Source organism: Nelusetta ayraudi, unplaced genomic scaffold (assembly GCF_046127955.1).
Source record: "Nelusetta ayraudi isolate G7.1 ecotype Tasmania unplaced genomic scaffold, CSIRO-AGI_Nayr_v1 ptg000127l, whole genome shotgun sequence".
NCBI lineage: Eukaryota > Metazoa > Chordata > Actinopteri > Tetraodontiformes > Monacanthidae > Nelusetta > Nelusetta ayraudi.
This window is the reverse complement of record NW_027466177.1, coordinates 1,332,956-1,348,134: the sequence shown is the minus strand read 5'-3', so window position 1 is coordinate 1,348,134 and position 15,179 is coordinate 1,332,956. Positions and strand designations below refer to the sequence as shown.

General features: G+C 47.2%; 1 protein-coding gene across 1 annotated transcript; it reads left to right on the top strand.

Annotated features, from left to right (window-relative positions):
- The first annotated feature begins 12,938 nt into the window (after positions 1-12,938).
- On the top strand, positions 12,939-14,401 carry rrs1 (ribosome biogenesis regulator 1 homolog). Its single transcript, XM_076050358.1, has one exon. It carries the CDS (start codon positions 12,976-12,978, stop codon positions 14,020-14,022), a length of 1,047 nt encoding a protein of 348 aa, XP_075906473.1. The 5' UTR covers positions 12,939-12,975; the 3' UTR covers positions 14,023-14,401.
- Positions 14,402-15,179: the final 778 nt, after the last annotated feature.

Below are 15,179 nucleotides of genomic sequence, written 5' to 3'. Positions count from 1 at the left end.
GAGGGGTGGGGTGGGGTGGGGGGGAGGGGGGGGGCATTGTCTCCCAGTGATTCATTGCCGCCGCTGCACATATACGTACGTCACAAGCTCAGACCTCTGGGTGGCACGGACGCCTTGTTCCAGAGCTCCCCCCTCACAACCCCTCCAGCGGCAGAGCCACCCCTTCCCAAGATGAAAAGTCTAATCCAACCTTAGACAAGCTATCAGAATCTTAAGCAGCCTAATGGAGAAGGAGGTGGAAGCTTCACCAGCCTGCTACACCTCAGCGTCGGCGCAATATATTGAAATAACCGGGGGGAACGTCTCGGGAGTCACACGCCGCATCGCTTGCTGGAAATTAAACGAGACAAAGTTGGCTGCGTCCTACTCGAGCATGAACTCCCGCACATTTCATTAGCCCCGCGCTTGAAAGCCTTTCAATCTATTTTCTTCAGATATGAGGTTAAAGATGTCCAAGACACGCATATGCACTGACCACTGTGATGCAGGACATCAGTGGAAAAGCACAGGTGAGTGTTTGAATTTGTAAACGCTGCTGCAGGTTTCCACACGGCACTCACCACATTTTTTAAAAAAGCAACGCGCACTCTTGCACTCAGTGCAGAAATGTTCTCCTTCTTTAGCATCTCGACGTTGCCGCCGCCGCCGCCGCTGCCACCCCATGCAAAGTGCCGCTCCGGGGGACGTGTCAGGTCCCATCATGAGAAACACATGTTGGCTGACACAAATAGAAAACACCACCAGTAGAGGGAGGGAGGAACTGCTTCCTGCTCGTGGTCAACTCATGTCACCTCGTCTTCCAATCACCAACAACCCTTGCAGAGAGATTCATCTCCTGCAAAATATCCAGAGTAAAGAACCTTGCATCAGTATGATTTCTGAGAGTTACCAGGATGTTGCCACTTGTCGCTGGCAGGCAAACTGGCTGGGAATCCAGAAGTAAACTGATTAAAAGTTCCATGTGGATATCGATATTTTCTGATCTTTATCTTCGTCATATGGAGTAGCCTTTCAGAAAAAAAGTTATCCAAAAAAACTATGCATAGATGTAGAATTAGCCCTGTGTTTTCAGCCTCCTGTAATATTCCCAGTTTAAGCTTCCTGCTGAAACTGATCCTTGACTGCATGTCTGGGAGGCAATAAAAACCCAGGCATACCATGAGATGGTGCAACAAACACATGACTTGGGTGTTGACACCAATCTGAGAGAGGTGTGGGAGGGGGTTAACAAGACCTCTTGTGACATCACCAGGGGATGAGAACACATTTTCGGAACATTTTGGCAAATGAAAAGAAGGGCAGGACGTAGCTTCTTCATTTCTAAGGACAATCACTGAAAGGATAGAGGCAAATACTACTGCTTAACAACTTCAGCACAATATGGGACCTTTGACAACATCATGAGATGCATCAATTTATTTATTTTTCCCTTGTGGCTGATCTGATTGCTTATACTTTTGGAGTGCTGCCACAACTTTGACCAGGTCGTTTCAACATATATAAGGTCACTGTGGCCGTGGACACGTTTCGCTGCCTAACGCGGAACCACAAAGTCCAGGGGCCCCGACCGCCGGACACCATCTGACCTCAGCACTGCAGCTCAGGTGTCTTTCTGGTTTATAGTCCAGTGATATAACCCGTTATGAGAACACCTCTCTGGCTGCAAGCGGGAGAAGCTTGGCCTTTCGTCTTAAGAAACAAGAGACGGAAAATGTGAGAGAAAGGTTATTTCCCGTTTAACGGTGGGAACGCAAAAGTATTCAAAGCTCTCACTAGTAAAAGAAAAAAAAAAAAAAAAATGTGTGAAAAGGCTCGGCGGCATAGTGGCAGCCGGAGGAGAGGACTGAGTCATAACTCGTCTGCAGCTGCGCTGGTACGTCCTCGGTTTGTTTCCTCGACTCTTAAGTATCGCCCATTGCCGCATCGGCTGCGTCTCGAAAAGGAGCTATTTTAAATCTGTCGCATGTTTCAAGACATTCTGCGGGGAGAAAAAAAGAGAGACTTTGAGTGAACGCCTTTTGAAAAATTCAATGTGAGACAGCTGGCTTTCCTGGGCTGCCCCTGTACAGTTTGCATGCAACACGCCCGTACGCAGCCTGCCTTATAACATGCGAGGCAGAGGCTCTCTGTAATGCAGCAAGAAGCCCCAAGGGCCCTGCTGTCCATTTGAATCTGACATGAGTAGCTCTGAAGGTGTTAAAGCAGAAGCTCCTCTAATGCTTGTTCACATAGCGGTCGCCATACCACACAGAGGGGTCACGGCTGGAATCAAACCATTTGCAAGGAAGGATTTTTAATTTCCCTCCCACTCCCCAAATAAAACTGAAAACAGTTCAGTTTTATTTTAAACCACAAACAAAGGCGACAACCTTTACTTCCTGTCTCTGCCCTTTGTAGGTCCGACAAAGCTGCCAGTCTGTTTGTCTTTATAAAGGTTACCGCAAGTCTTTTAAAGCAGGTCACAGTTGCATGGTTTCACTTCTATAAAAGTCTGAATGAGCCATTTACAAGCCTTTTTGAAAAAAAAAAATTAATTAAAGGTCACTGAAACATACGTACACTGTATATTTTATTTATATTTCTGTTCCCTTAGAATTGTGTGTCAACATTGTGTGTTCATATCAATAAAATATTTGATTTTCATGACAATGAAGTTTTTAAAGTGAGTGACCGCTGGATTATGATAGATTGACCTTCATTTGAATTTAGATTATAATTTATACAATACAGGCGTCTTAATTCCTTAATTTGAACTGAATAAAAGTCTTTAATTCTGTTTCTGAAATAATGCGCTTATTGGGTAGGGGTTGTATTGTGAACTGAAAGCTCCCAAATTAGATTTCTCTTCATGCATGTCAGATGTCCAGATGGCTCTGTGTATTTCTGACCGTTTCACAATGTGACAAAAGAGATGGAAGAAAAATAGGCCAAAGCCATTTCCCCCCCCCCCACCCCCCAAAATTGTCGTCCATTTTTTTTCCTTCCCTCCTCGTTTGATAACATGCTTCAAGCGTCATTTTCTCGCAGGGTGGGGGGCTCCCTCTAATCTGAACATGCTTGGCTGACATCGGTCGCCTCATGGCGAGGGCCTTCAATCGATTTGGACAATTTTGTAATGCATCTGCCAAGAGTGACCGCAACCAAGGAGGAACATTAACTTGGGGGGGCCTGCAAGAGAGAATGACTGACAGCTGTCACACGTGTCGAGACGGACGGTCGTTCAAATGCTTTTCTTTATTGAAGACTCACTAAAACTCTCCTTTTTCCTCCGACCCCCTTTGTTTCTGCACATGCAGCAGACGGAGGCAGCGGTTGAGCGCGTTTTTCGTGCCCGTCCCTCTGGATGTGCATCACTCTGCCCCGTCCAGCGGCACTCGGCGGAAAACTCGGATGTGCTTACATGCAAAAGACGCCGAACGGGCTCGCGGTTCCCGAACGCGCTCATCAGATCAAGCGTGGCCGCAGAAAAAAAAAAAAAAATGAAAATGCGGCATCGACGAAAATAGTCGTGTTGGTCGTTATGCAATATCTTAAAGAGAACAACAGCAAAGTCGTCCTTGCTGTCGTTCCAGGAGCTAACGGGAGAAAAAAGTGGAGGTGGTCTTTCTCTCACTCTGACAAAAGGAGCCACAATGAGGGAACAGACTGCGTCATAATGGCTGGTGCTGCTCCGTCACCGTGCTCCGGTGACGAACAGCACAAAAGGCACATTTGACACGAAAGCACGCCGCAATTGGCTTTTGTGCACGGGAGATAAAAGGCCCTGCGTTCCCCATTCTGCTGCCCTGCTCCTTAATTGACAGTCTCCGAGGTCTGCCCTCCATTAATAAGTCTGTTCCACCAACAACACAGGGCTTCCTGTTGCTACTAGTTAAAAAGAAAAGAAAAGAAGGAGGCCAATATACACACATCTCACATCGCGCTGGACATTAGCCCCCTGTTAGCGCAGCGTGCATAATGGATGCCGTCCACCACATTAGGCAAGAGGGGAAGCGACAAAGATGCTGTGAAATCAGCTGTGGGACGTTGTTGTTGTTGTTGTTGTTGCTTTTCATATTCGGAACGACCCAAGAAAGAAAAAAAACCAACAGGCCCAGGCTTGGGCTGCAAGGGGCCGGATGGAGATCAGGACGCATCCTGACAGCAGTGACCTGATCGCACAAACTCACACTTGATTTTGTCCGGATCATAACAAGAGCGGCCCAACGGAAGTCGTTATCTCGCGCCCCTCTTGACCCCCCCCCCCACCACCCACCCTCACCTCCCTCAAGCGAGCTAAACGACTCCTCTCTCTGTTCTTTCTAATGTTGAGATCAGCGGACGATTGAGGGGTTTTTGGAGCATCTCTCTCCCCTAATTGTCGGAGAATATCCTCTCCTTCTGATCATCGGCGAGGAGCTCACGGCCGCTGATTAAACGTCATCACAGGGGGTGAAAATAGGAGAAAAAAGAAGAGGGGACACTCCGAACAGGGAAATTTTAAAAACTTGAGAGCATTCCAAAAATTCCTTTTTCGCTTTTGACGCCTTACAAGGAATCACGCGCTCTGAAATGACGGCGCCGAGGGGCGATGAACTTTGTTTTCGCCGCGATTAATTGGATTGAGTGGCTTTAATTTAAAAGCTCCCTCGCTCATCGTCAATCAACTGACCCGGTCAAATAAAACTAATGCAATGAATCAATCAGCGGAGATCCGCGCATTAATCTGCCGCGCTGCCAGGAGCCTCTCGGCGGTGGAGGCTTAAAGCGGACAGACAGACAGACGGGCGGGCGGTGTGTGTGTGTGTGTGTGTGTGTGGCAGGGGGTACCGACGTGCGCAGCTTGTGATCGGAGACGCCGGGGGGGGGGGGGGGCGATGACGGGGCGACGACACACGTACAGTCAAGACGGACGGTGATTGATTGGACGAGTCTGCGAGAGGGTGACGTCATTTTCTCCAGCGCGCGCCAAGAAACGCATCAGGGCATCGAAAAAAAAGATATTTCTCGCACTTATAGATTCACTTTTCCTTCTCATCTTTTTGCGTGAATCATCCGGTGCGCCGAGTTTAAAAACTCGACCTCGGAAGTTTTACCCGCTCCTTCGACGCTGAAGCCTTGTAAAAACTGTTTCTTTTTTTCTTAAAACGCCCTCTTTTTTGCCGCTGCCAGCTTGTCGCAATAGGCTTTGACCTTGACGTGGACCTTGCATCCACCATACGTTAGTGGCGGGCGCCGCGCCGGAAGCCCAAGAGGGGGCGAGAGCGAGCCCTCCGGTAATGACGGAATATCGCAGGCTGCCAAAAATGTAATCTATCCACTTTGAGTTTATCTTGCGTCTTGATGGGAGGAACTCCTGCTGGAGAGGCAATGATGCTGCGTTATCCACATCGACACAGGGCACTTTTTAAGCCTCCCACGTCTGAAGGTATAACAGTTTTGCCTTTCTCGCTGAAGTCAGTCGCCGCATTTGACCTGAACCCGAAAATCTCGTCTTTGTTGGAAGATTTTGCGCCTTCAGAAAGCGTCGAGGAACCCTAATCCGCGTACAAAAAAGTGTTTGGTTCTCAGGCTCGCGCTTCACCCACCACTCGTCGTGACGACTAGTGTTGTCGTCAAGACAGCGCCAACCAAGACCAAGACATTATCGAGACAAGAGAGTATCGGGATCAAGACCAGACCAAGAATTTATATATCAAAGAAAAATAACAACAAAACAGAAAACAATAACAAGACCAAGAGACCAAGACCAATCTCCAGTACTACAACACTGCAACAGACAGACAAACAGCGGCAAGATGTCTTTTGAGTGTTTCTAATTACAGCGCCATTAAGTGTGTTACCATCTACAACCCCTACACTGCTTACAAATACTAATAAATGCATGCCTCATATGCATGTGATTAATCCTCGTTGCCCTGAGCAGAAACATAAATGGATTCATTCTTTGCCGATTATTGACCGTGTTCCTTAGAAGCGCACTTAACATAATAATAATCTTCATAAAAAACAAACGCGGAGAGCGGTTTGCCAAAATGCTGCGCGGCAACTTCCTCCAACAACTTGATTAACTCGACTTTTCTAATTGGATTTCCCCCCCCCCCCCTTTCGCTCGTCTCTCAGGCCCTCTGGATGTGTCCAGCTCACTGGGCTGTGCATTGTGCACGGCGCTCCCACGCTGATTGTCAACTCAGGTGGGTTCCCCCAAGCTCCCTCACCCCGGCTCGGCACGACTGGGCCTGAATTACATTAACCGCTCTTACGTAAACATTGATTAGATGAGATGGGGGATGTCCGGGGCGTTTGGTGCATTTGTACACCAGTTCCACACGGACTCACACACTCACGGGTGCATTTGCAGCCCGCGCCACCTTAATGAACAAAAAGTCGGACGAGTCGGGGGCCAAGTGCACCACCCGGTGTGATGTAACACAGTGACGCGGGCGGTGGGTGCAGTTTAGTGTAACTCGGCTTGGCAATGACTTTTTAAACAGGGCAGAAGGAGCAGAGCAGGGGTGTAACTAACCACAAGGAGGCCGGGGACGAGCCCGCGGGGCATTCACGCAATTACAGTCGGCGTCCATCCCGCTCAGGGTGCCGTGTGAAGGATCGCTAAGATGGAAAAAAAAAAAAAGAAGAAAAGGCATCCGTGATCTGCCTCTTTGCATCATCTCTCTTCAACATGACAACAGGCAGGCGGCTGAGATGAGATTACTCATAAATCCGGGCTTTGCTGAAGTGGAAAAAAGGAAAGAAAGGTCCGGTCTTTATCTGAGCGTAACACGGCGGTCATTTGCTATCACATTGAGGGGGTTTGCTGGAGGGCATTTTTGGTGAAAAGGTGAAAATGTATGACTTTAGGGATGGACGTAATACTGAAATAAAGTAAATACTCAGCCGTGAAATTTGATTTTAAGCTTTTTTTGTGCCGCTTTTTCAGCCCCATTCATAAGTGAATGGCGGGGTGGAGAATTCCATGTCCCGTGTCGAACTCTTTCCATTCTAAGCTGTGGCTCAGGCCAAGCAGCACCTGACAGAACGGGTCACCTCAGAGAACTCTGAAACTCTTGAAAGCCCCCTTCTTGGAATGCCGTCACAGGTGAGTCTGTATTTGTATTCTGAATAGTGACGGAATGGCATTAAATAAAGGTGGGAAATCAGTTTTTCACACAGCCATCCAAAGCTTTTCAACGCCCCCCCCCCCCCCCACAGGTGCAGGCTTTAGGCTCCACGCCAGGTTTTGCTTCTCTGTGAAGAGACATGAAAGGGAGGGGAATAAAACGATGTCTGGAAAGCGCGACCGGCCATACATTCAATTCCATGCTGAAGGTCAAAAACCTTCTGGGTTTTTTTTCCCCCTCTCCGAGGCGAGTGGAAACTGTGCCTTTTCAATTTAGTGCCCATATCTGAAGCACTTAACACTCTAAAGGTGTCCATTTGTGCCAAGCGCAAGTCTTGGCAGGAGCACTCTGCCTTCGCGCCGTCACATCTTTTCCGCCGTGACTTCATACATCGAGCGCACGTCGGACGGAGGTCGACAAATTCTGCAAACGATTCTGCAATGGGGCGATCGACAGCGACGAGCTGAAGCTCAGCGTGTCTGCAAACATAGGGCTAAATGTACCGAGTCCTGGAGATCTGAAGCAATCCTCGGCAGTCTCCCGTATCGGAGTTTGGAGGGAAAAAATAAACGCACGTTATCAGGAGTATTTCAGAGCATTCCGCATTCTACTTTATCAAACTTAAGGGTAAAAGGTGATTAGGGAAAAATAGAAGAAATTGGATTTACATATCAAAGTCAGCGAGCCGGCGCTCGAGGGTCCCTGCATAGATGTATGGCATCCATATTATTAATAGCTCGTTAATGTCCTCTGGGATCCCGGAGCTGTTTGGAGTCTGACACGCTCGCTCGCGAGGACAGGTGGGTGAATGTGGCTCACAATTAGCGCGGCGCGGGAGCGTGAGCGTGAGCAACATTTAATTGCGGCATTGATCACACAACTTTTCGGGGGAACAAAGCCGAAGCGGTTGACAGGAGTCACTTCTACTGCAGCAATGTGCAGGAGCAGGAGAGGCCAGGTTTATTACCACTCCTCCGCCGCTGCTGCTGCTGCTGCTTCTTCTTCGAACACAAATTCGGTTATACGGGGATGTTTAGCATGCTAGTGACACAACAGGGCTCCGTTAGCGATAAATGACAAGGGGCCTCGCAAATGAGCGGCGCAAGGTGACTCCTGCCCTTTTGCTAATGAGCGCTCATTCAGCGGCATCGACTGATAGCGGAGGAGGCGCCAACGTCGAACGGCGCAGTCTATTCTCTGGAGATTATTGAACAATCTCAGCCGGTTCTGGCTGTAATGGCTGGAAATCAATACTGTTCCCAAAAAGAAAGGGGCGGGGCAGTGGGGTGGGGAGTCTCTTTTTTCTGCAGACTTTTCTGTGAGTATTCATATCATCCAGTGTGTTTTGTGTCTTATAGTTTGGCAAGAGGGAGAAAAAAACATGTTTTTTCATGTCAAACTTGGTTGCGCCGCCGCGCAAGCTAGCTCCACTACAAAGAGGAGTGGTTTGTGCCACTTTGCAGTTTGTACGACTATTTTCTTACTTTTTGCTGTTGTCAACTTTTCTCTTTTTTGGTCAAATACTTATTTTACCTAAATGCTGAAAACCGGAGCCAACTTTTTCTTTCCTTTGCTCTCCAAAGGGGACAAGTTTGTAGCATAAAGGTTGCGCTCGAGTTCAAGAGCAGCGTCTTCTGAGGGGCTGTCCTTTGAGCACGCCGGCACTCTGCTGACATTTCAAAGGCTCCATCTTCAAACCGACACCTGTGATGAAATATTTAAAGTTTTGAAGAAAAGGGTCCCCTTTTTTTCCCTTTTGTCTGAGTGAGACCGTCGAATCGCCGGCTTAAACATGGAGACGAGGAGGCGCGAGAATGCAAATGACGCAAAACCACAGCGAGAATGTACTGAGTGAACCTTTTCTCAAAAAGAAAAGACTTCATTTCTTTCAGTCAGACCCGTTAAAGATCACGTTTCTACCTGCAAATCAATCTACATCGCCAAAGAAATTTTAATTATATATCATTTTTGAAGGGAATATTTTTCTGGATTTGAATTGAAAATAGTTGATTTTTTTTTTTTTCCCCCCTTCTTTACTTTTCTAACTGTCCTCACAGTTTGTTGGCATTAAATCACTTTGGCATCAGGGGTAGCACTTAGCGGCTAAAAGCACTCTGGTGTGTGTGTCATCAGGACGGCTTGCTTTTTATGAGACGTGTTCAGAGACAAATCGTTGCTCATTACCTCCCGTTAAAGGCAAACCTACTCCTGAAATTATCCACATCCTGTTCTTTCTCTATCCACCATTAGAATGCTGTAGCCCCCTTAAAAAAAAAAAAAAACTGACCAATTTCTACATCCTTCTTGCAGTTCGAGGTTCCCCAGAGGAATTAGTGGCTGTCTGCATTCATTAAACACAGAATCAAGCTAATTATGCACCAATGTGCACCTACGGACTAATTAAGGGGGGGAGATCAATAAGGGCCCCAGATGCCCCCTCACCGAGGGCCCGGCCCTCAGCCCCCTCATTATTGGAGCTGCACGAAGCTTCAAAGAGGATTTCTGCGGCTCTGCCCGAGGTGCAGTCGGTCTGCACAGGTTCGGGCGAAAGTTTAGACGTTTTTCCGCGGCTCTCCAATGTTTCTCACCAATTATATGTCCTTATGAACACGACTGAGTAGCCATGGCCTCTGGTATCGTCCTGTAGGTTGATGCAAAAAAATAAAAAAAAGTCCCTCTTACGAAGCACAGGTTGTTCCCGGCGATGTGCACGGTGATGCGCTCAAGCTGCGCCGCTGAATAGCAAACTGAGGGACGACCTCTGGAAGTCGTCACGACGACACGGGGACAGCTGCCCGTATGTCTGTCTGTCTGTTCCCAGCATGCCGAGCGGGGGGGCCGAGGGCTCGCCATCGCCTCCCCTTCCTCAACGCCGCGCTTTACATCCGCGCAAACGGCGGCGAGCGCGGTTAAAATGATAAGTCAAGGACGCTTCCTCTGCGCCTCACGCCGCTTCCAGGAACCCGGCCAAGTGAGTTGCTGGAGACGCAAGACGCTGGAGGATCTCCAACACCTGCAGCCTGAAATGCTCTAATGGCTTCCAGCAGCATGGCTCAGAAAAGAAATAAACAAGCAAGCAAACGGGGTTGGTGCAGTTCCTCGTCCTGCTTGTCCTTCTGCTGGCGTGAGATCCCACGCTGGGCAGGTGATGGCGTAGCCGCAGCAGGTGGGCCCGCGAGGCACCGCACAGAAAACCAAAAATGGTGTTTCTGTCCCGCGCGAAGGCGGACGGATCAATGAGAGTTGTGACCTCCAATTTCGGCGCAGCATAACCAGGGAACCCTCATTTACCTTTCAGAGCGGCAACAGGAAGTGGTGAATGTAATATGCTGAAAGTGCTGGTAAGCCTGTCAAGCCAGCGGTGCAGCCATGTGGACGCTTTTTCTTTTGTTTTGTTTTTTTGTTTTTTTGTTTGGCGTTAAGCGGCTTAGGGTTTAACTTGAACAGTTTATTGATTACTTTTTGAGGAAGCGTGTCACGTGAAGCTGATACCCGTGATATTTGCCACAGTAATGGATATAGATCGCCGGGGCTGAGGCGGGCGTCGTCCCCACTGTATGTCCTGGGAATATTTTAAGATGGCTGTTTGCCTTTGGCGGACAATTGTAAACCTTTAAAATCCCCCAAGTAATTATTTTCCCACTCGCGGCAGCAAATGCGAAGCCAATTAACGCAAACGCACGACTCCCGACTAACGGAATTAAAGGAAATCCTGGAAATTCTATTCCAAGAAAAAAAAAAACACAAAACAAAAAACCTATCCTCCAGCAAAGGAGGTCACTGAATTTTACATAATGGCACAACAAGCAACTATAAATACACAGGCAAACTGTCAGCAGCTAATCATGTCACATTCATCCCAGGATGGAGCTGATGAGGCTATTTTGCCCATCGTTAGTGTTTGGCCCCTCAGGCCATCTCACCTCTTCTTTGATGAGAAGAAACTTTAGGAGGCTGGATGAAGTTTGAAGCCTCCGGCTCCTTGAGGCTTGTATGAATGTGATTTCCCCCACACACTCTTCCATTCACCTTCTGCAGAGGCCACCAGTCAGGATAAATCTAGCAACGGATGGTACACCTTGTCCACGCAATGACATTTTCCTATGGGCGTGAAAAAAAAGTATATTAACATATACCATTTGGTACACAAGATACCCAAGGCATCCAATAAAATAGCCCAATGGCTAAAATGTGAATAAACATAAATAAACTGGCTGAATACTCCAGAAAATGTGTAATATATATATATATTTTTTTTAAAGAATATATTTTCAGATGTGGGCACATCTGCACAAGACATAAGAAAAGCATGAAACTTTGAACCACATGTGTACAAATCATATTTTGTTTCCTATTAACCAAGAAAAAAAAACAACATTATCCTGTATGCAAGAAATTTCTGAGCAAAATGTTGATTATTTTAAGCCTCTTTAATACACACACCATTTAGCTACACTGTGAACTCAGGTAGTTGCATAACATCACACTAAAAAACCTTTCAGCAAGTCCAAACTGTCAATTTTCCTGGAACTTGGGAGGGGTGAAAAAACTGAATCATCTCTGAAAAGAGGATCGAGCCCTTTAGGCCGAAAATAAATAAGAAGAACTTGCAGCTGAAAGCATCATTGTGTAACGGAGGGAACGAGCTCTAAATCTTATCCTTTAAGCACATTTCAGAGAGACACAGACACTGAGGGCACAAACGCCTTTGCCCCACGGTCATGGCTCACGGAGAACATCGCTGGCCTGCAATGTGTATTCCTCCGCAAAAGAAAACCATGGAGAAGTTAATCCTATTGGCGAAATTCAACTTGGATCTAAAGTCAGCAAAATGAAAAGGAAAAACCGTCAAGGCTTGCGGAGGCTGTGGATGAGACAGGAAGCAGGACCAGCCATTAAACAGTGGGCTGTGTTTAAATTAGACAACTCTTGAGTGTATATTTATTTATTTATATATATATTTTACGTCATTGGGGACCTTATAGCAATTTTCTAAATCAGGAGAGGGACTCTGGGCAACCAATTACGCATTTCCTCCTCACATCGCCAAACACGGCATCACTTGTGACCTTATCTCTGGTGCCTGTCAGAGTGTTAGTATTCACATGGCAAGTGTGGCAATGAATGTAATTGCTGGAGCCCAAAATAAAAACACATTGTCTTTGAGGAAGCGGTGCCTCCTCAGCTTTGTCTCCCCCAAATTAACAAGGACAAAGAAATATAGAGGGAATTTGGCAAAATAGGTCCACAGTGATCCCGCAAACAAAATATATTAAGTGAAGTGGGCAGAAATAACATCAGTCACGCCCGACTGAATTATAAATATTACATGAAAAGATATGCAGTAATGTAACATTAAAATATGGTACGGTAATTGTGATGCTTGTGCTCAGGAATATTTGTCATTTGAAACTGTGTACAAGCCTGATTGAATGATGTCCATTAAAAATCAAACACTGCAGATGGAATACGCACTCGTTCTAAAAGTTGTATTGCTTATATTGCATGATTTTTATGTCAATGAAGTCATTATTATTACTATTATTAATAATATCATTATCATTATTATCTTTAGTAATAGTAGTAGTAGCAGCAGCAGTAGTATCTTAAGGTCAGAGCATTTAGCAAAGAATTATTACACACACACACACACACACACACACACACTATAATTAATATGTGTTGAATACATATAACACATCTAAAGAAACTTTGTACACTACACACTAATATACGCAGCACAGTGTAGTGGGAAAACGATAAGCGATGTCGCCCTCTTGTGGCGACAGGCCAGACCTTCTCCGGGGTAAACCCTGACCCGGAAGTCGTCCTGTGTTTTTTCCTCCTCACACACGTGGAGCGCCAAGAGTCCAAGATGGCAGCGTGCAGTGTGGAGGAGCTGCTCGCCAAAGCCGAGCAAGACGAGGCGGAGAAGCTGAGGAGCATCACCGTCCACAAAGAGCTGGACCTCGAGTTCGACGTCGGCAACCTGCTAGCTTACGACAAGAACCGCATCGAAGTCCGCAGCTTCCGGAGCCAGAAGAAAGACGACTTCCTGCGCTCGCTGGCCCGCGACAACACGCAGCTGCTCATCAACGAGATATGGAAACTACCGACGGAGCGGGTCGAAGAAGTGATCGTGGCCAAGCTACCGGAGCCGGTGACTCCGCTGCCCAGAGAGAAGCCACCACCCAAGCCGCGGCCGCCCACCAAATGGGAGCAGTTCGCCAAGTTGAAGGGCATCCAGAAGAAGAAGAAGACCAACCTGGTGTGGGATGAGAACGCCAAGGAGTGGAAGAGGCGCTGGGGCTACAAGAGGGCCAACGACAACACCAAGGAGTGGCTCGTCGAGGTGCCAGAGACCGCCGACCCCAACGAGGACCAGTTCGCCAAGCGAGTCAAAGCCAAGAAGGAGCGGGTGGCCAAGAACGAGTTCAACCGGCTGAAGAACATCGCCAGGGCGCAGAAGATCAAAATCCCGGGGGCTGGTGGCCTGGTTCCGAAGGCGCAGCAGTCCAAGGACGAGCTGGGCAAAGCGGTCAGCGTCGCCAGGATCTCCACAGCATCTGCGGGCAGGTTCCAGGACAGCCTGCCCAAGGAGAAGGCGCCCAGGAACACGGGCAAGAAGCGCAAGTTCGAGCCCCTCATCGGCAACTTCTCCAGCGAGAGGGAGAGGCAGCTGGAGCTGCTGAAGGTCATGGACAGCAAGAAGCCCAAGCTGGACATCACCAAGGCCGTCAACAAGCAGATGCGGGAGGAGGACCGAGAGGAGGCCTCGGCCAAGCGCAAGAAGGGAGCGTGGAAGAAGGGGCGCAAGGGCAACCCGGGAGGGAAGGGCGGCAAAGGGAAGGGTGGCAAAGGTGGTGGTGGCAAAGGTGGCGGTGGTGGAGGCAAAAAGAAAGGCCGACCTGGGAAACGCTGATGACCTTTGACCTCTGGCGTCCCATCAGCCTGTGCCTTAGAATCCACAAGGAGAGACTGGACATGAGAGTGACTGATGCACCTGCGTAAACAGCAGGTGTGGAGGATTCGTGGACACCTTGTCGGCGTCTGATCTGTACATAATCAGTGTTTGTGGAGGATGATTATTATGGATGGCAAAAAAGTTTTATGTGAAGCCCTTATTAAAACCTCATCCCCTTTCTTATGTTAATAAAAAATGATTGAGAAAGAAAATTGGTCTGGGAACAAATTGCTTTCTTATTTGTTGTTCATTTTATGTACAACAGTGAATGAAACAGTTCAAAAATAAAGTGCAGTTTCTTTTAGAGTAACAGTCTTATTAAAACTGCATTCATGTGGTCACTTTTCTTCTATATTTTGTTTTTATCTGCCGCGTAAACAAGTGCTTTAAAAAATAAAATGTATTATTATTACTTGTGCAAAACTGCAGTGCATTTTGATTAGGGACTGACGGACATAGTGGATAAGATATATATTATAATTTGTTAAGGGTTAAATATAAAATATATTTAATAGTTAATAATGCCATGAAGGTAGTCAGTGCATGCTGATTAAAAAAATCTAAAATATAACCTACTCATCTCCCAGTGTCATTAAATATATATATATATGTATATATATATTATGTTTTCTTCTTAATTACCTCGTTACCTTCACTTTTCAACCCCAATCATCACACACGTCTCAAACATATAAAGAGGACGCCGGACTCTGTGCTGACCTCTTCCTCGCAGTAAATGTCAGATGGGTTCTCTAAGCTGCTTAGTGTCGGATATGTGGTTATGTAAAGGCTTTGCTGTGGCCTCGATGTCTAGACGAGACTCATCGTACAGAGTCGGGAGCGTCAAGCGGCGTTGTCGCAGAGACCATAAATACATACGGCGTAGCGACACATTAAAGTTGTTCTATCTTCAAATTTACTTAAGAGGGGGAAGCATTCAGCAGAATTCTTTTGCATGAGAGTTGAGGTCAGAGATCACAGGGGTTAATCAGCTGTCTCATCTGCTCACCATCACTTTCAGGCAGACACATTTCTCCTACTTGTGCGCTCACCGAAAGCTTCATCTTGATTGCAATTACTTAAGATCATCATAAAATGCTCCTGTTGTCTCAACG